Genomic DNA, 19602 nt, shown 5'->3' on the forward strand with positions numbered 1-19602 from the left:
ATTTGTTCTTTGGCAGCTGTTGAACCAAAGTTGTAACTAAGGGCACAGTGTGATTTTATTTGGAGTTCTATCTTTCCCAGCACTGTTTCCAATGTTGTGCAAGTTGGAGCTGAATCTGGGGTTATTTTGTGCACCAGCAGTTAAGCTTTAGCTCATGTTTGTTGCAAATTCATGATTACCATACACAGGAAGCAGGAAATAACAATTTATTGTTTGAAACAGCAGTAAAACACCTATACTCAAAAAATATAACAGGAAAGATTGCAGTGATACATAACCATGTAAACACAGGTGAAACTGTTTAGGCACAGATACCATGAGTTTAAAAACAAATTCTAAGCAAAGCGAAGTACCAATGACAAGTGTTCTGTGAGACTGGAAAGTGCACAGCCTGCCACAGGATGCAAATGCCAGAGCTCATACGGATCCAAAAATTCCTTAAAAAATATTAAATTATACAGGCCACCCTTCATCTTGCTGTAGGAGTGCAAGATGATGAGTGAAATAGGAATGAGAGGTGCATGCTCTGCCTGTGCCTTTGCTGTGGGCTGGGGCCTAGCTGCTATGCTGGACACTCTCCAGCCCTTCCTAAGGTGTGTTGGGCAGCTGCCTGCAACTAGATGTGCTGCCTGGACAATATGCTCCTGTACCCACCAGATCACATGCACGCTGCTCCAATTTAAAAATATTTTAACTTTTTAACTTTTAAAACAATATTAACATCTAAATCAATTTTAACTTTTAACTGGTTCTGAGCAATGAGAAAGCTGCTTATGAGTGCTTGTAACTACAACTTGCAATGAAGGTGTTATTTTTGTACCTCTAAATCACCTGTGTATGCAAACAATGTCTCTACCAATGTTTGCGCTGTCTGTAACTTATGTGAATGGAAGAGATGAGTTAAGTGCTCTTGTGATCTTCTACATGTGTGTTACACAGTGGCAGGTACTAGAGACCAATATTTTGGTAAGAGCCAGGTGGCCACAATTGTCAGTATAAGTAGTATTGATCTTAAAGCAATAATGGAGATGCAGAACTCATCACATGCAGGTCTGTCCCAGTCTGGATACCACTTGGGATCCTCTGAAACAAGATGATTCACTTGTTTTCAAGTACAACCGCAACAAAACAAGGGCAACAAAAGGAAGCAGTAATTCCAGTGGTACTTACCAATGACTTTGTCACGCTCTGCATTTCCTGGAGAGAGAAAATAAGTAAACATAAGCACTCATATAATTTAGAAGCAGTTTGACTCTAACCAAAAGAGAACAAAATGTGACCATCACAATATAAATCTTATAAATACAGCTGATGTGTTTCTTCTCAGAAAGAAGCAAAGACCTGCTGACTCTAGGAGAGCTCTGCAATGACTCTCAGGACACTGGTGAGGAGCGGTTTATCACACTTTTTTGACTTCTACTGCTGGTGGCTGGTGTAGAGAGGGCTCCCCCACAGGTGTGCTTCCCAAAATCATTTTGGCTTTTGCCCTGTGCCCTGTGTTTTGAGAGCCTGCAGCCAACATTAAACAGCCCTGTGAATCCAGGACTTCCTTACATCCCTTAGGTACTAGTGTTTTAATGTCATCTTCCCACTCCTTTAGTTCACCAATGCTTGAATGCTGAGGAAGTGTGACCATACCCTCAGCTCTCTGCAGGAGAATGGCCACAGCACAAGGCCTTGTCTTCATGGAAATTCTCCTTCCCTCCTGACTCCATGCAGCTGTTACAAGTGCAGGCATATCAGGAAGGCTGCCAGACTTGGGCTGAGCACTGCATCTCCATGAAAGCTCTAGCATGTCAGCCTTGTTCTCTCCCAATGCTTAGGGGAAAGCAGATGGCCTGGCTGATGTTCACTGGAGTGAGCAGCTTTGGCAGTGCCATGGCTGCCCTCCCCACCCACTGCAGCATGGCAGGGGCAAAGCTTGCTTGGACCTGCACCAGCTCAAGCCACAGTTCACACATCACATAATAACCTGGAGCCCCCAGGACAGCACAGTATCCCATTCTTTGCTTTCTGTTTCTGCAAGCAGTAACTTCGAGCAGGGGTAATAACATCTTAACTGCAGCCACCATATCTCCTGTAACACATCCTCCAACACCTGATGAGCAGACCCCATCCCATACTCCCCAGGGTATTTAACAGGCTTCTGCCCTCCTCCCCTCTTTGTGCATCACTAACCACTGGGCTTCTGAATGCAGTTTTCCAGCCTATAGGAACAGGAAAGTGCTGTTCCTGAATCCTGCCAGTATCTTTTGTGTGCTCTTTCCCCTTCTACGTGTGCTTGGGGATGTCTGGCTGTCTTCTACTTACGACACAGTTGATATTCACACTGCTCACCACCGCACTCGCTGCATGCTTCTCCTGTCTTGTATGGATGCACTGGGTAATTTCCACTGTGAAGGAAAATAACACTGCTCTCAAACAGCCCTTGGGAAGACATTAATATCTACTGCTAAATAGGTTTTAACCCAAGTATGGCTACACTTGCGTGGATAGAATGATGGTTTTTTCAAGAGTCCTGTCCAAGTGCTCTGTGCTCAAGACATGCAGTTAAACAGAAGAGATTAAGTGTAACGGGACACCCTTTTGTTTAGGAACCTGGTATTTCTATTCCTAGAATCTAGGAACTTTAGTATTGCTGGGAATTAAATAATAATAATAAACCTGGGAATTAAAGCAGTCTCAGAGTTGGGTAATTTGTGTGTGTGGAGACTCTGGACTCTCATAGCTGGCTCTGGCTGTGGAAACAAGAGAAGGTTCAGTTACTCTGTACATATGTGTGTATTCAGCCTTGAAGAGGAATGGTCTGAGGTTGGAGAACCTCTCATAGATGCGGATTTCATCCATTTGTTGGTTAATATTTTAGGAATGATGTCTGTCTCCTGCTCCCTCCCTCTGCCAGTGGTGTTAATGGGATCAGCTACCTCTGGTACCTCTGGTGCAGGCTGATACTGCACCAAACACAGCTCAGGGCTTTGTTCCAAGCATGGCCAAAGCAAGACTTACAGCATGCCTCAAACTGCCCATAAACACAGAGAGGGATTTTGTAAGCATGAAATCTCAGCAATGAGATGAAACTTCATGGTAAAACCTCATTACTTTCAGCAAGGCGAGGCTTTCATTGCTTGCTCTAAGCTGAAGCTGTACCTCAAGTACATTCACTCGAGGAAACTGTGTATGCATCTTGCCTGGACCTTGGCAGAGCTGAAACAAAGCAATGAAACTGCTGCTTCTCAAAATCAAGAGCTGGATGTGACATTACTCCACTTGTTAGCAGGCAACTGACCATTTGCAGTGTCCTCACCCAGCAGGGAAGGGCCCAGCTTTAAAGCCCTCTCTAGACCCCCTGGCTTCTCCAGAGAGCCTCCTGCCTGCTTTTCTGGGTGCTGGTGAAGGCACCACTCCTCCTCCCTATGCCAACATAGGGCAAGAAATACAGTGGAATTTTGGCCCTCTGCACATTTGGATGTGGGGCTTCTGGGGAGAGCAGCAGCTGTGTAATTTTGAGGCATCTAGTCAGGGGTACATTTTCTTCCAATGATGAGGCATGGGAAAAGGAATGCCAAACTTGCTTGAGTTGAAGGGCTGCCTGGCCTTGGCCCAACATGGTATGCATGTAAGGCTTTTAAAGCTGCAGTTATACCATGGAGGTATTAATTAGCTGGAGAAGAGAATAATACATCCATCCTACTGAACATCCTACTGACTATGCATATGAAAGACCTCGGATCAAAATTTGTCTTGAGGAGCCCCAGCCTCTGAAGCAACCCTCAGTTGCTAAGACTGCAGGCTGCCAGCACTGTACACTTCAATGTTTATCCAACCCATTGATTTAGGGATTTAATTCTTCAGGCACATGTGGGAATATCTTCATATTTTAGTTTTGCACCTTGGCAACTGTCTGAGGTCATCTTGGCAATCAGGAGCAAGGGTTTAATTTCCAGATGATCACTTCAGTATTTTCATGTCAACATCTTATATTTAATCCTTTCTTCCAGTCCCATTGCTTTGTGTATCCAATATATAGCCCACATTTAGCAAATGAAAAAAAGCTGGTTGGACAAATGTGTACCTTCTCTATTTTGGACACTATTTTCCCCACAAAAAACAGGATCAAATGGACTGATCTAATAAATTTGTATGTTGTGGAAGGGAAAGGGTAGGACCCAAACCTTGTGAAATATTCATGACAAAAAAACCTTACGGTGGCCCATAGTTGCAGACGAAGTGTGCTGCGTTGGTTATGGAGGTGTAGGTCACCTTGGGACAGAAGTGGACAGCACAGCCAACCTTGTAGCTTGTAGCCCAAACTACCTGCAAAGACAGATGGATACACTGGTGACAAAGGCTTTGATTCAGCACCTGACAAGTTAGGAGAAGACCTGCTCTCTTCTGTTTTATCACATACAAATGGGATGAGGAGGACTTCTTTGGCAGGCTTCACAGGGAAAAGCAGCAGTGATGGATCTCAAAATAATAGTTTGTACTGAAAAAAGACTGATTATTTTACCCAATTCACCATGTATTTGTTAAAACTATGCTGAAAGAAGACAACTGGTTGTAACAGGTTGTTTTCCTTTATGCAATGGAGAAAGTTCATCCCCATTGTTCCAACTTAATCCATTAGCTTTTTGTCTTTCCTGCTGCAGGAGCTGAGTTCACACCTGTGAAGAAAAGGCTGCATGATCTGCTATAGCTGTTATGAGGGCTGGCTGCCCCTTTACTAAATCCCGTGTGGACATAAAGCAAATTGCCAGAAGGCACTGGTTCTTTGGGAGGAGGATTGTGTCTGGGCTGCAGTCCTGCCTTTTAACATCATGGCCGTGACTAAGATAATCTAGAGGCAAGGCCACTATTTTACTTACTGATCCTCTCTCTACCAGAAGCTTTTCTTTGTGATCCTACCAGAGTGCAGCCAAGTGCTGCAGTCCTGAAAAAGTAAGTCCCATGACAGCAGGAGAGGGGAGACAAGGGCACAGCAGTACTTGAGGGTGATGTACTTGACAGCAGTGATGACAGACTACATGAGCAATATTGGAGGATCCTGGCAACTTAGAACGTAACTACGTTTGTGCTTCCACTGACTTAGAGGGGAGGTCAGGCCCTTTCTGATTATGCCTGTTTGGTACCAGCCCTGGGAAGAGGGGACAATCCTCAGGCTCCTGAAGGTCTTCTCAGTGCAGTGCTTGTGTGCACAGACATATATTAAGATTACAGAACCTGGAAAAATTAATTGAATCTTCAACAGAAATGTAGAGCTTTTGTATCAAAATAGCAAGGCTGATTCATGGTTTAGATGCAGAAATGCAATGCCTACCTGCGTATAGTGGCCACATACTTTACTGCACCTCTTGGTGGTGTAATCATAGTATTCGACCTCGTGGAACCAAGAGGCGAGGGCTGCTTTCACGGTAAAGACATGAAGTGAGCCAGTCCAGATGTTTTCTCCAACAAAATTAAATCTGGGGTGAGTTTTCCCTTGCTCTTTGAGGTGTATATTATGTTCAAATACGCATTTCTTTGCCCAGGCTTTTGCAGTCTTTGCCAAATCTGGATCCCAAGTCTGCAAAATAAAGACAACCAAAAATCACTTTGTTATATTGGCAGTGCAGTAATTCAGAGCAGCTCTTAGGAGAAGCTGGGTCTCAGTAGTGTATCTGCTTTTGGTTAATTCATTTTTTGCTTCTGTTAAGACTTAGAGAGCTACACGGTAGATCAGCTTGCAGGTTTGTTTCTGATTAGAACTTAAATTGCTGATTAAGCTTGAGGAGATTTTTGGGGTGGTATATGATCTTGGCTGACTGGTTCGCTGGACACCAAGACCAAACACAGTGTTTGTGGCACAATGGACATTTCAAGGCTGTGCTGGCCATGACAGAACATTAATGTAAATTAAACTGAATTTACATGGGACCTGCAAAATGAGGGTAGTGCTTACCGTATCAATAATGCAAAAGTCCTGTGTAGCCTTGTATTTGCCTAAGGCCATGGCTTGTAGGTCAGTTCACAAGCACACTGGGATTTTGGGGACAGTTTAAACTCAACCCTCCGGTGAGCATCATTGTGTTTGGTGACTTGAAACATTAGTGCTGAATACATATTTGTGGAATGACTCATTCACTTGCTATTCAATTTTAGAGAAAGTGGTTATTTAAGCAACTATGTAAATGTCATTTGTTTGCACTGGAGGTGGTGTCTGCTCCTGCTGAGTTTTCTTGTGCACACACCTTGATTAAGCGATTACAGCATTGTACCTCCTGGTAGATACAGTACCACAAGTGTATGCTTGTAGTCCTAGTTATACTTTATGTTATGTAAATGAAGTTACCCAGCACTGAACTATTTTGTATTGAAGTTTTCTTTAAAAATAAAAAAACGGAAACTTTTTTATTTGTCCTTCTCTGAATTAATTAAAATAGATTACTTGCTTCTGCAAATGATGGAAACTCTAAGAAAATTGTTTTGAATGGATGACAAATGATGAAGGAAAAGGTGTATTTTACAATTTACCTTTTTGTAGATTTTTTGGTAAAATCTAACAAAGGTAGGTTGCTCGATTTTAATTCTATGTTTTACCTAAGTAACCATTTTTTGTACCGCATCTAAGTTTGAAACAATATGTATTGTTTACACTACCAGTTAGTAATTAAAAATCACAAGATCACACCAAAATGCATCTACAGAGATTTGAAAATATTTTTTAACCCATGTCTTCCATTTCTTCCTTTGCCTAACGTTTGTGGAGGGTGTATTTTCTCACTGTGTTGGGGTGGACACTGGCCAGGTGTTAAGCCACTCTATCACTGCCACACCAAAGCCACTCTATCACTGCCCTCCTCAGCTGGGTGGGGAGAGAAAATGCAACCAAAGGCTCCTGAATTGAGATAAGACAAGGAGAGATTATTCATGAGTTACTGTCATGGGAAAAACAGATCCAGCTTGGGGAAATGTATTTATCACAATTTGAAACACTTTTCTCCCACCTCTCCCTTCTTCCAGGATATAACTTCAGTCCTGATTTTCCACTTCCTCCTCCCGCCCAGCAGCACACAGAGACATGAATTGGAAGTTATGCTCTGTTCATCGAACACTGTCTCTCCTGCTCCTGTGTGGGGTCCCTCCAACAGGAGATAGTCCTTCACAAACTTCTCTTCCTTCTCACGGGGTATAGCTCCTCACAAACTGCTCCAGCATGGTCCTTTCACAGGGTGCAGTCCTTCAGGAACACACTGCTCCAGAGTGGCTCCTCCACAGGGTCACCAGTTCTGCCAGCAAACCTGCTCAGTGGGGGCTCCTCTCTCCATGGGGCCACAGCTCCAGCCAGGACCCTGCTCCAGCACAGGTTTCCCACAGGGTCACAGCCCCCCTCAGCCTCCACCTGCTCCAGTGTGGAGTCCTCCACAGGCTGCAGTTGGATCTCTGTTCCTCCATGGACATCCACGGACTGGAGGGTCACATCCTGCCTTACCATGGGCTGCACCATGGGCTGCAGGGAAATCTCTGCTCCAGTGCCTGGAACACCTCCTGCTCTTCCTTCTGCACTGACCTTGGTATCTGCAGAGCTGCTCCTTTCACATGTTCTTACTCTTCTCTGGCTGTAATTGCTTGTGCACATCCTTTCCTCTTCTTGAATGTATTTTCCTAGAGGCACTACCACTGTGGTGGATGGACTTGGCCTTGGCCAGCAGTGGGGAAGTGGCTCTGTGAGACATGTGGGAAACCTCTGGCAGCTTCTCATAGAAGCCACCCCTGTATGCCCCCTCTACTTCCAAAACCTGTCAGTGCAAACCAAATATACCCACAAAACTTGGACATAAATAATTTAGATAGGAACTCAGTATATCAAGTATTAAATTTGGGGAAGGGAGTCTTATTTCAAGGGAGCAATTGGTATTTCCTTAGATACTTTTAAGGACAAAAATCTGGCATTGTAAAGAACTTATCTTCCAGTCCTGCAAGATAAGTCTGCCAGTTAAGACAGAAGCTTCATTTTATGTCTTGTCAAGGCTCTGAGATGATCATGATGAAAGATGTACAACAGTGAGAGATGCACCTTAGCGCTTCATGGTCTCTTTTTTTCACATTCTGCTTTTTAAGAGTCCATGCACCTCCTCTCCTTCATCCTATAGTAGTAATAGGTTTAAAGTTTGATAAAGGTATGCATAATACTAAGTTTAAGGTTGCATAGTAAGTTTAAATATACTTTCTATTTTGTGTGAATGCTTAAACTAGCTGACAGATGAAAAGCAATGTACAGAAATGTTCACAATGATCTTTAACTGCAGTTACGCTCCTTATTTGCTTATAATATTGCATTTAAACAAAGATTGGACTAAATGGCATGGGAAGAAAATGCACAGGAGAGGGAGATTTGCACATAGATATCACTGGTTTTTAAAGAAACAATACTTACACTTTTTTCCCTCTATGAACTGCTTCTCAATTTTCATTTTGTAACAAGTTGCTTACTGACTTAAGGAGGAAAAATTTAATGTATAAAATGTGAAAAGTGATGGAAGGCAGCACTTATTCAAAGGAGACTGTTGTGAAGCCCTGATGAAACTGTTGAGACTGCTGTTTTTGAGGAACCTTAGAACAGAACTAAGCAGTGCTTTGGGTGGATGAGAAAGGGCTCATATCTGTCAGGCAAAAAAAAAATTAGATCAATGTTCTCATTTTATAATACATGTATTATAAATATCAATGGTTGAGCTTTGTAACTTGCAATTAAAGGAGATTCCATTTTGCATTTTCTTTATAAACTAGTTTTCCAAAATATGGGAATGCCCTGAATTCAGTCTTAGTTTTTACATATCTAGGTGGACAGTTACCTCCAGCAAAAGAGAAGTTCCCTGTGAAATAAAAGCACCATCTTCTTCTCTGCCCTTCTGAAGTGCCAAAAGCCACTCAAAAATACTGTTTCCAATCCAATGCTTTTACTTTTGTAATAGATTTTATCATGTATTTTACTGCTATCTCCACATTAAATAGTTTCTGTGAGAGGTCACATTTAAGATTAGGGGTTTTGCAGTGTTTTGAAATAAACTTACCATGATTCAGTTTCTGTTTTAGATGCAATTTATTTGTCTCTCTTATGCTGCCTTTTTTTTCTTTTTTTCAGATTTCAGTTAATTACTTTTTTAAAAGAAAAAATTAAACACAATTTAAAAATATGAATACTGCACTTTTAACACATCCTAACAATATTTTGTTTGTTTAGGGCCAGTAAAGCAATGTAGAAAATACAGTCCAAAGCAACATGTTCTGAAGGTCAAGATGCACAGCTGAAGAGAGATGATGTAAAAGATTAATCTAGAGGAGAAACGAAGTAAGTTTCCTGTCATGTTTGCAATTCAAGTTTGACTACTGTGCAGTTACCCCTCCCAAATGGGGCACTTATCTTTTAATGTCTGAAATGGAAAATGAACTTTTTTTATATATATAAGTTCAGTTGGGGTGTTGCTAACGACAGCTGTGGCTATGTCCTCTTCTGGTGGTGACCATGCAAGATAGTAAGGAAGTGGGGCAAAAAGAAAGAGCTCAGAATTAGGATAATGGCTGTGGTCCACTGAAAGACAGGCAGTGTTTTGCATGGTAGCTGCAGATGTTGCTCCTGAGGTGCCCGGGAGCGGGTGGGGGGCAGAGCAGTGGGGGACACGACTGTCTCCAGCACTCGATCCTGCTGCACTTGGTGCTTTTTGTCTTTCCCTGCAGGCCCAGCCCCTCGGAACCGCCGCTCTGCTGGCTCAGCCCGTGAGAGCCTTGCAGAGAATGCTCAGAGAATGCTCAGAGAAAGCTGTCCAGCGCTGTTTGGCAACAGGATCTGCCCCCGCCGACTCGAGCATGAAAGCTGTGCTTAGATGTGCACAAACCCCCACTCCTCGGGCTGCCGGGCTGCGGGTGGTGCCTCGCAACCAGGAGGCTCCTCCCAAAACACAACACAACGACACCGCTCGCCTGAGGGCTGGGACTTGGGCTTCGAATGAGGAATTTCAGTCAGAGCAGAACTGTGCACATACCCAATTGCAAAAAGCCACCTGATAATCAGAGCCTTCTTCTCTGCTTTGAAAAGCGGTCGGTCTTATGACCCCCGGGTTTTGTGGGGTAGTTTTCTGATTTTTTTTTGCATTTGATCACAAAAGCAATCTTTGAGAATCGTAAACGGCATTGCAATGCTATAAATTTGCGTATAAGTCATGAAGATTCCCTTACCATGTAGAGCATGTTGCTGGCTGGTGGATCCACTTGCGACCTCAGTGTGTTATGGGTTTGCACACATTCCCGAATAAACTTTGGATCCCGAGGATCAGGCAATGTCGTTGGTTCGTAAGAATCAGAGGAGTAACAAAAGAGTAGTAAAGCCAGCACACAAGAAGCAAATCTGCTTTTCATTGGGAAAGGGAGAAGAAGAGAGCCGGTGCAAGCAGAAAGTCACCGCAGGGGATCTAGGGCATCCCGGGGACGGTGCCGGGGTGCGGTGCTGAGAGCCGGCGATCCCCGTCCCTGCTCCCCTCTCCGGAGCGCTCCTCGGCCTGAGGGCAGCGGGGCGTGGCCTGGCCCTCCTCAGCGGGAGGAGCGGGGCGGAGCGGGGTGGGCGCGGGCTGTGGGCTGAGGGCTCCCGCGGCTGCTCTGGGCTCGGGCGGGCACCCCCAAAGCCGAGTGTCCTGTTTGAGAGCCCGCTGCCTGTGCTTGTACTGCTACTCACTCGCTGTACAGCACACCGCAATGGAACGCCGCCGGGAAAAGTATCAGTGTCGGTCCTGCCCCCGCAGGGCCAGCGCGGAAAGTCAGTTCATTTCTGCGGTTTGTGCACAGGCACCGAGGAAGTTTTCTTCGACCGGTTCCGTCACCGAGCACTTGCTTAAGGCATACACTGCAAATGTCATTAGCCCTTCCTTACAGTCGTGCTTCTCAACATCTGCTCTTCCAGCAGATGCTTTTTAAAAGCAGAGCGTTTCGGCTGTACGAAGTAGTTTTAGTTCTACCAGCAGCATTTTGCTTAGAAGATTCGTGGGCTGGACTTACCTTAGCCATGGTTATTGAGCACAGTTAGTCACAGGAAACGAGTCATATTTCAAGAACACTGCTATGAGAATAAGGAAATCAAGCTACAAGTTCAGATTAGAGCTGTAGCAGCCTTGTCTCTTTTTTCCTTCTTTCTTTAATTGTGGTGGACAATCGTCTCTCCTGTCCTTCAGGTTTCTTTGTTACGATTTCTTTGGTCCCAGTAATCCTATTAATAGCAATCACTATGTATTGCAGAAAAGTTTTGGATAAATTTTCTTCTTTTGATGAAACTACATGCTATTAAGACTGTTGCTTTTTCTCTTTCTTTTCCTTATATATTTTCTTCCTTCACACTACAATCAGATTGTTATAAAATAAAGCTGCTTTATTTATTTATCCATGTATTTATTTGTTTATTTATATATTGGTCATTCAGTGTCATTTCGCTCTAATCCACCCCAAGGAATCTATTAACAAGAACCTTGATTTGGGCCCATTTTTATTCTGAGGGATGACAAGCTGCAATGTGGCTCAGAATTTGAGTCACTGTGTTCTTAGAACAAAGGAGGAAAAAAAAACCAGCTTCAAATATTGATAGCACAGTTATGCATTGCTAATACCAGTCAGTATCTCCTGGCTTGAAAGATTCCTCTCACTAACAAACATATATTGGAACAATGGGAGTCAGGTTGAGGGCTAAATGTCTCTTAAAACAAACTGAATCCATCAGGGGTTTGGACGCTTTAAATGAGGTTGAGATATTCCATTTCTAAACCAGTATCTGTCCTGGGGGCACATTTAATCTTCTATCTGTTTCCTGCTACCTGAAAGCTCATGATGGCTGTCATCTACTCTGCATTTAAGATATTTTCACCATCTCACATCCTAAAATTAGGCTTTCCCCATTGACACACCACTTTAATTCTTACTCTGCCAACTTTCCCTGGTATTTTTCTCCTTATGGAGAACAAGGATTAATTCTGAGAGAAGAACTAAACAGTACAACTGACAATAGAGTAATGGACACTGCCACACATAGGCTAAATATAGCAAAGAGCAAGCTTTATTCCTGTTCACAAAAAGTAATATATACAGTTAAATCTCCATTATCTGGGGAAAATTGTGTCTGGGATAACTGAAGGATAATGAAGATGAATTATTGCTTCTTTTGGATACAGTGTGCCACTTCAGACATGTCTTTGTGAAGCCCCAGGCTTCCAGGAGGATTGTTAGCACATGGAATAATATCTAGTATCTGTGGTCCCTCTAGCAACCTACCCCTAGAGCTAAGAGGCTTGTACAAACATAGGAGCATGTTTCAGCTACTTCCAATAAATTATACTACCTCTATTCACAGCCACTTATATCTTGCCTTGAGTGAAGAAGAAGCCTTTCCTATGCTGGATAATGAGAGATGACCAAATGTTTTTTTAAATGTGTGCCAATTGTGTGAGAGTAATACAGTGGTAGGATCACAATCAGTATCTTAATTGATCATTACTTATAAAAAAAAGTGTGTGGAAATTTCTGTTGTACTAGAAGTACAGCACCAGCACTCAATACGAGAAACAGTGGCCTTAAAATTAAAACACTAAGGCAGTATTGGTCACAAGAAAGCTGTGGATGCTCAGCAGGTGGAACGTCTGATGGCACAGGAGGCCTGGGGGGCCGGGGCCGCGGTGGCTGCGGCTGTGTATCCCAGTCCGGATACCAGTTGGCATAACCTAAATGTCAGTGAAGAAACTGATGTTAAGACCTAGTGTTAGCCATACTTAGAGGAAACCCATTAAGAATTATTTGATACGTACTTATCAGCTTCTCACGTTTCGTATTTTCTGCAAAGAGATCAGAAGAGGAAAGTATTGTGAGTACCATTCAATGGTGGTTCTAAATGTAAAGAGGTAAGCCTTTGCTGGTGCCTGGCTGATTGCACTGATGATGCCAGTTAATGCCAAAAACATCTTGCAAGGGGGAAGCAGGCCAGCAAGAGCAGGTTCCCAACTGGTATGGAGTTTATATTTTTTTATTGAATTGAGAGAGAAGCAGAAAAACCAGCTGTATCAGGAAGAATTTTTGTCATGGAGATGAGGGAATGAAAAATAGCAAAACATGGAATTTATTTAAAATTGTTACACATATCAAATTTAAGTAGTTACAGACAGAGAAATGTAAGTACTGATTTATCACAGAAGTACACTTCTACTAAAAGTTTTGATGCATTTGCAGGATTGCCTATGTGTATCCTACTGAAATTCCTCATTTGTCCTATAGGAGGAAATGGTAAAAGCGGGTGGTAGGATCTAACACTTAACTTTTAAATACTTTGTTTCTCCTGTCCCTCCCCCTAGTCTTTGAGATATTTCTGGGTTTTTCTGTGAGGCGTCAGTCTGAGACTTTCAGCCAGGATATTACAGAAGGAAGTAAGAGTACCAAATGCTCAATAATTTCTACAGCTAAAGCTGTCTAGAGCCTGGCTAGTAAAGACCAGGCCCATTAAACCACTGTATAAAATTCATATTTGATTTAAGACATTGCTGCATCTCCTTTATCCTGTTTATTTAAAACATTGCCCAGTTTGGGACTAGATGAATTGACACAAAGGTCCATTGCTGTTTGGAGCAGACTCAGAGTGACAGGGTTCAGGCTGTGTGCTTCCCTGCTGTGCCCACAGCCTGACACTGAAGAGACAGACCCAGCACAGTTGCTCTGGCTCATTAGAGGGGCGAAAGGGAGGAGGGAGCAGGCTGTGCTCCTTGCCATTGCCCACTTCTCTTCCAGGCCCAGGTAGGATGTTTCAGGGAACACCTCCCACTCCAGAGAAGTTTTTACTCCAACCATAGTCCTTTCTTTCATTGTTGGATCTTTGCAGGGTTTTGGAGTAGGCTGTGCAGGTTCAGCTCTACACTGGCTCCCAACACTGGTCAGACATGCCACAGCTGCCACAGGTCTGCTTCAAAGGGGTTACCAGTCCTTTATTAATTGTTCCTTGAGATTTGATTAAAATCCCCTCATCCCCTGAGCCTTCTGAGCTCTGTTACAACTATTCATTTAATTAGTTTCCACCAGCACTCTGATAACACTGAGCATAGTAGGGAAAAGATTTACAAACAAGATCTCACTGCTGTTTTTAAGAAAATTGTGGAAGTTAGAAATAACTGCTTCCTGGTACAGTCTTATTATTAGTTCAGAAATACAGCTGTCTGGAAAATGTGTTAGGACATGCTAAACATGCAAAAGAACAGAAGATAGATTTCCTGTGTCTGGTAGGAGAGAAGAACTAGACAGTGAATGTTTGTTGGAGCTAAAATTTTGGATTTGAATTCCTGACCAGATAAAAGGGAGAAAATAGTCTGATACTTCCCTGCATCAGAAAGTCTGGCTTCTACTTCTGAGAGCCTTCAACAGCAAAGTATTTCAGTTATTTTCTTCTTACCCTATTCCTCCCAGAGTTTGGTACTGTTGCTATATGGTGTGCTACAGACCCACTATGCACTTTGTGCAAATTGACTTGTTGTTGTTTTTCCACTGCTAATTACGTCACTTTTATTTCTATGCAATTTTCTTACTTGATCACTTTGGTCTTACCACAGAGCTTGTCTACACACTTGTCATTACTGCATCTACTGCATGGCTGTCCTTCTTTATATGGTTTTCTTGGGTAATTCCCCCTGCAAAACAGGAACAGTATTTTGTTAGCTGCCACTGAAAAGCTGTCAAGGGGAGGGAACACTGTAATCAAAAAACTGGTCATTGTAATTGTTTGAAATTCCTTCTAGATTGGATTAAAACTCTCACTGGCATGGGGAGAAGTTGACTCCTGCCACTGGAAATTGAGAATTCTCAGGCAATACTGTATTATTGCAAGCATACAAGAATTTGCCTCTAGTCCCTCCTTACCCACCTGAGTTAAAAAAACCAAACCTGTAAAAAGTAAGTAGAAACACTGCAAAGTACCAGATAAACTAGAGGATTGTCTTCCTTATATTTCTTAAATTACAATGTCTTGTTTGGAATTTGTGTAGGGCCAGAGAAAGATGTAATCTTTCTGAAGCAGGAAGATTACACCTTCCCCATTTTTCCTGCAGGTTGAAGTCAAAACAGATTTTCTTCCACCATCTGCATTATGGTGAGTGGTCGGAGCTCTAATCCACAGTCCTGCTTTTTTTAGAATGAGATTTTTTGCAGTCCCAGCTATGTCCAGTAGGTTCTGTTCCCACTGGCCAGGGAAAGTTTCCCTTGGATAAGTGACATGAGGATGTAGCTTATTCTGAAATTTGTTACAACTGCACCCATTGTTGGCATCTGATACCAGATCCGTTGGGATATTTAAAAAAAAAAGACAAAACAGAAAACCCCAAATGGCACAATTAACTTACGCTGGCCCATAGTTACAAACAAAATGCGCTGCCTTGAACAGTCCTGGAAAATTTTCAACTGTATTGCAGAAGTGAACTGCGCAGCCAACTTTGTAGCTCTCTGCCCAGATAACCTACAGGACAAAGGGAAACATGTAACACACTGTTCAAATACTGCCAAAGCAAGTGCATTAAGGGAAGAAGGAGAAGGGAAGTATCACTGGGGTATTTAAATCAGCTGACACAGGAACAACTTAACCCGAAGGGCAGCTGGGACAAACGACGGAAGAATAGCCATTTTTGCACTTATCTGGCTCCCCTGTAAAATGAAATTGCCAGGGGATAATCCCTTTCCACCGTTATTGGAAGTAGAACTTGACATCCCTGGGGCTCCTAATATTTATTTCCAATCTCATGCAACAATAAACTGGGGGGGGTGCAAAGCCCTGCTGTAATTCCCTGCTGTAATCTGTTCCAAGCCTGTACTCAGATCTTTAGTGAAATTAGACTATATATATATATATATTAGACTATCCATATGTTAGACTATAAAGCACTGGGCATGTAAGACTCACCTGAGTGTAGTGACCACACTTGTCAGTACATGTATTTGTGCTGAAATCATAGCTGCTGACTTCATTAAACCAGGACCTGAGAGCTGCATCCACAGAGAAGATGCGGGCTGTACCAGTCCAGATGTTTTCTCCAACAAATGGGAAGGTGGGATGCATTTTTCCTGGCATGTCAAGGTGTGTATTATGGTTAAACTTGCACTTCTTTGCCCATGCTTTGGCACTCTTAGCTAAAGCAGCATCCCAGGACTGTAGAAAAGGAAGAAAATGAACTATAACCTGCATTGCAGTCACTTAGCTGAATTCAGACATTTTTAAACAGAAACTTGTTACAAATTCTTTTCCCCTTTTCTGCTTCGTATCCCTGCCTTCAGTTTCTTTCTTTTACTTGACATTTCTACTTGCATAACAAATTTTCATCTTCTTTCTCCCTTGGCTATTGCAAGACACTCAGGATCTATCCACTGTCCTGTTGTATCTGACTTGTTAATATATTTAGAGCTGGAGTGTAGTCTTTAAGCTGCTACACCTGGAAGGGGTAATTGTGTGAAACTTCCAGCTGTAGAGGGGCTTGGGGGACTTTGTGCCTAGGAGATGTTGGCTGTCCAGGGATTTTCACTTAGCAATTATTACCAGGCCAGATAGGAATTCTGTTCTGCTGGCCAGGACAGAAGGGAGAGTCACAGCTGCTCCCTTCCTCAGTTCCTTCTTCCTCTTTTCTCTTCTCCCTCCTCAGCAGATGGACAAAGCAAATAAAAGACTCACCCATCTCTGCTGGACTGAGAAGAAAACACTCCCAATCCAAAGAGGCACAAATGATAATTTAACAAACCAGCCTGGCAGACTTGCAGATTTTATGCTGGCAGGTCAAGTTCAGTACAGGGAAATGCAAGTTCAGGGATGTGTGAAAAAATTGAGTTTGTGCTCCTAATAAGAGGTTTGGATATGGCTATTTTCACTTGAAAGTTGTAGACTAACAAGCAAACAAAGTGTTAGAAACTCTTTGCAAAGGAATGGAGAATAAAACCACATATATAATCACAATTCTGCAGAAGTCCTGTTAAATGCTGTGTGCAGCACAGCACCCCACCTCAAGAAAGATACACTAGAACTAGAAAGGCCAGAGAGAACCTGGAGCAAGATGATCATTTTCAAGTTCAGAGGGCTTTCATATAGCAACAGAGAGTGCTCTGCAGCTTCAGTCAGAGACATCTGGACATCTTGTGTGAAACAGGTAAATAAGCAGCATTAGCTTGGTCTTGCAATATGAAGACCACACACTATTAAATGAAGCTAGGCATTAACAGGTCCAAATCAAACACCAGGAAATAGCAACACAAAACCTGTGGTTAGGCTGTGCTATGAGATGTTAGAACTGGTAAAAACTTTTATGACCTCAAGGCTGAAAAAAAAAAAAATCCATTTTACAAGAGCTTGTAAGTACCACTACTGGACACGTTGTAAGTACACCTTTGATTCAATAGGTTTAAATATATACGTCCTGCTGTTATTCCAGAGTTGCTGGGTCTTTGGTCTGAGCAGGTAAGTTTGTTCTTGTGCACTGGATTTTCTAATTAAACATAATTTTTAACATGGCAAGAAATTGAAGTTGTTGGTACTCTCATCCCTTTACTATGAGCTTCCATTTGTTGAAATGACTCATACTCTGCATGCGGTTATGCATTTAACTTCCTTTCCAGCTATGCAGCACTGCTGGAGGGCTCAGAGAAGTGACATGCACTGACTGGGGTTACCTCCCTCAGCTAGCTACACACATTTTTCCTTATGTATTCCACTGAACAGCCTATGTTGTGACCTATCCATAACCTGTTCTGCTATTCACTGCATTTCTAGCAAGCTGCTTTTCATCCTAGATATCACTATCCCTACTCTTCAAATCTTGCTACAGCAAATGAAGATCAGGTATCTAAATGGATGTCCTGGAAAATCCCTTTATTCAACACATGTTCTAGATTAAAAGAAACAACAGATGATAGATTTTCAACAAATCCTGTTGCAGACTGCCTACTCAAAAAAGTTTTAAAAGCCAAACAGCTTCTTCGTGTGAAACCTGACCTGACATAAAACAGATTACTATCTCTCTTAGAAAGAGGTAGATGACATACTAAGAACTGAACACTTTTTTGCAACACAGCCCTTTTCTCTGGCTGAAGATGAGAGTAGCTAAATCTTGTACTAAAAATGAAATTACCTTCAAATTATTAAAATTGAATAATACTGTGAAAAATAATGTATTTTCTATTTCATACAAAGAACCAACATGTATGTTACAAAAATCATTAACTGAAATAGAAAGAATAGCACAATACAAATGAAGAAAAAGATAGGCTAAATCAGCAGCTCAATCTATAATAATTTCAAAAAGATCACAAACACCACCTTACCATGCGAAACATATTGCTGGCTGGTGGATTCACTTTGGATCGAAATGTGTTGTGAGTTCTCACACAATCTTCAATGAACTTTGCATCTTCTGTGTCAGGCAAGGGATATTGCAGATTAGCATGAATGAAAGTGAAGAAATCCAGTAAGAACAATGCAGCAAAGAAAAATGTGATTTTCATAATTCTCCAGTGTTTTTTCCTAAGCTTGAAAATGAAAAATCTCTTAGGTGGAGATGATACTTGCAAGCAATTTTTCAGAGGCTGTCCCCCGGGTGTGGAAGCACTTGAAAGTGTCAAACAGGAAGCGAAGAGCAATTGCTTAATCAGGTAACAACTCTATCTGACATCATAGCTGGCAGTCAAAGGGTAGAGTGTGAAACAGGCATCTGTTTCATGCATATCAGCAAGGACCAACACTCCGAACATGCTTCTGTCTTTTCTTTGAGTGTGCTCCATCTTGGGTGACTGCCAAACCATTCTGTGATTGTTGGTCTTATCTGAAGAGATGCTGCTGAGCAGCTTTCTTAAAACCTGCATCAATCATAAAAAAATGCAGCTTTGACAAAACAGAAATCTGCTATTTAGCTGATTTTCCAATAGTACTTCTTAGTCATACCAGCTTAGTTACAATTATGTTGCCGGACATTGCTTCCATATCAGAATTACTCAAGAAATAAACAGAATTAGGAAATCTGTGCTTCAGCAGGAGGGAAAAAAAAGCGTTCCTGAACAGCACCTTGCTGCAGAACAGACATTCTGGACTTGTTTGGCATGTAACAAAAATAAAATTTGGAAATCGCAAGCTTGAGTATGTATTGATTGTCTCCTCCTTAGTTATTTGCTATTACCTGCTAGCCTGAAATCACTGGAGAAGTCTTCCTGTGCCTATAGAGAGCAGCTACAGGATTATCACTCCTGGTATAACATTCCAAGTCTGATCACTTCTCAGGACAGTAGGATGGTATGTGTTGGCACTTGTATTGTCTCTCCAACTGTTCCACAAGCTGGCTGAATTTTTTTTTTTTTCAAACATAAACCAAATTGTACAAATATGCAAGAGCATAAGAAGAACCATGTGTTTTAAGAGCTAAGGACTTGTAACCCAGTTTTAGGTAGGTTTACAGGGAAAATTTGTTGCTAACAGGTTGTAAAATATGTTAATGGGTCTCATTCCCTGCTCAGTTTTGCTGGTCAGACTTAATATAAAACTACATGCAATTTACACCAAAAAAATCATCATGCTAAAACTGCACCATTAATTTA

At 42.2% G+C, this 19602-nt stretch overlaps 2 protein-coding genes across 2 annotated transcripts; both read right to left on the reverse strand.

Annotated features, from left to right (window-relative positions):
• Nucleotides 1-200: 200 nt before the first annotated feature.
• GLIPR1 (GLI pathogenesis related 1) lies at nucleotides 201-10531 on the reverse strand. Its single transcript, XM_005519536.3, has 6 exons — nucleotides 10213-10531; nucleotides 5318-5563; nucleotides 4205-4314; nucleotides 2311-2393; nucleotides 1171-1197; nucleotides 201-1083 (listed from the first exon to the last, which is right to left on the reverse strand). The coding sequence occupies exons 1-6, from the start codon at nucleotides 10390-10392 to the stop codon at nucleotides 932-934; spliced, it is 798 nt and encodes a 265-aa protein (XP_005519593.1). The 5' UTR covers nucleotides 10393-10531; the 3' UTR covers nucleotides 201-931.
• Nucleotides 10532-12084: 1553 nt separating this feature from the next.
• Nucleotides 12085-18602, reverse strand: LOC102105232 (glioma pathogenesis-related protein 1-like). Its single transcript, XM_005519373.2, has 6 exons — nucleotides 18340-18602; nucleotides 15938-16183; nucleotides 15384-15496; nucleotides 14593-14675; nucleotides 12816-12842; nucleotides 12085-12731 (listed from the first exon to the last, which is right to left on the reverse strand). Exons 1-6 carry the CDS (start codon nucleotides 18517-18519, stop codon nucleotides 12505-12507), a joined length of 876 nt encoding a protein of 291 aa, XP_005519430.1. The 5' UTR covers nucleotides 18520-18602; the 3' UTR covers nucleotides 12085-12504.
• Nucleotides 18603-19602: the final 1000 nt, after the last annotated feature.

The sequence above is a fragment of the Pseudopodoces humilis genome, chromosome 5, assembly GCF_049639895.1.
Source record: "Pseudopodoces humilis isolate 2021_Gansu_Grassland_sample_001 chromosome 5, ASM4963989v1, whole genome shotgun sequence".
Classification (NCBI taxonomy): domain Eukaryota; kingdom Metazoa; phylum Chordata; class Aves; order Passeriformes; family Paridae; genus Pseudopodoces; species Pseudopodoces humilis.

Excerpts from the sequence above, each read along its gene's own strand:
- GLIPR1 (XM_005519536.3), bottom strand. The coding sequence starts at position 10,392 with ATGAAAAGCAGATTTGCTTCTTGTGTGCTGGCTTTACTACTCTTTTGT. Across the intron at positions 1,198-2,310 it reads GTGTGAATATCAACTGTGTC|GAAATGCAGAGCGTGACAAA; the intron begins GTAAGTAGAAGA and ends TTCTCTCTCCAG. Across the intron at positions 1,084-1,170 it reads AGAGCGTGACAAAGTCATTG|AGGATCCCAAGTGGTATCCA; the intron begins GTAAGTACCACT and ends ATCTTGTTTCAG.
- LOC102105232 (XM_005519373.2), bottom strand. The coding sequence starts at position 18,519 with ATGAAAATCACATTTTTCTTTGCTGCATTGTTCTTACTGGATTTCTTC. Across the intron at positions 15,497-15,937 it reads AGTGTGGTCACTACACTCAG|GTTATCTGGGCAGAGAGCTA; the intron begins GTGAGTCTTACA and ends TTTGTCCTGTAG. Across the intron at positions 14,676-15,383 it reads GTTTGTAACTATGGGCCAGC|GGGGAATTACCCAAGAAAAC; the intron begins GTAAGTTAATTG and ends CCTGTTTTGCAG.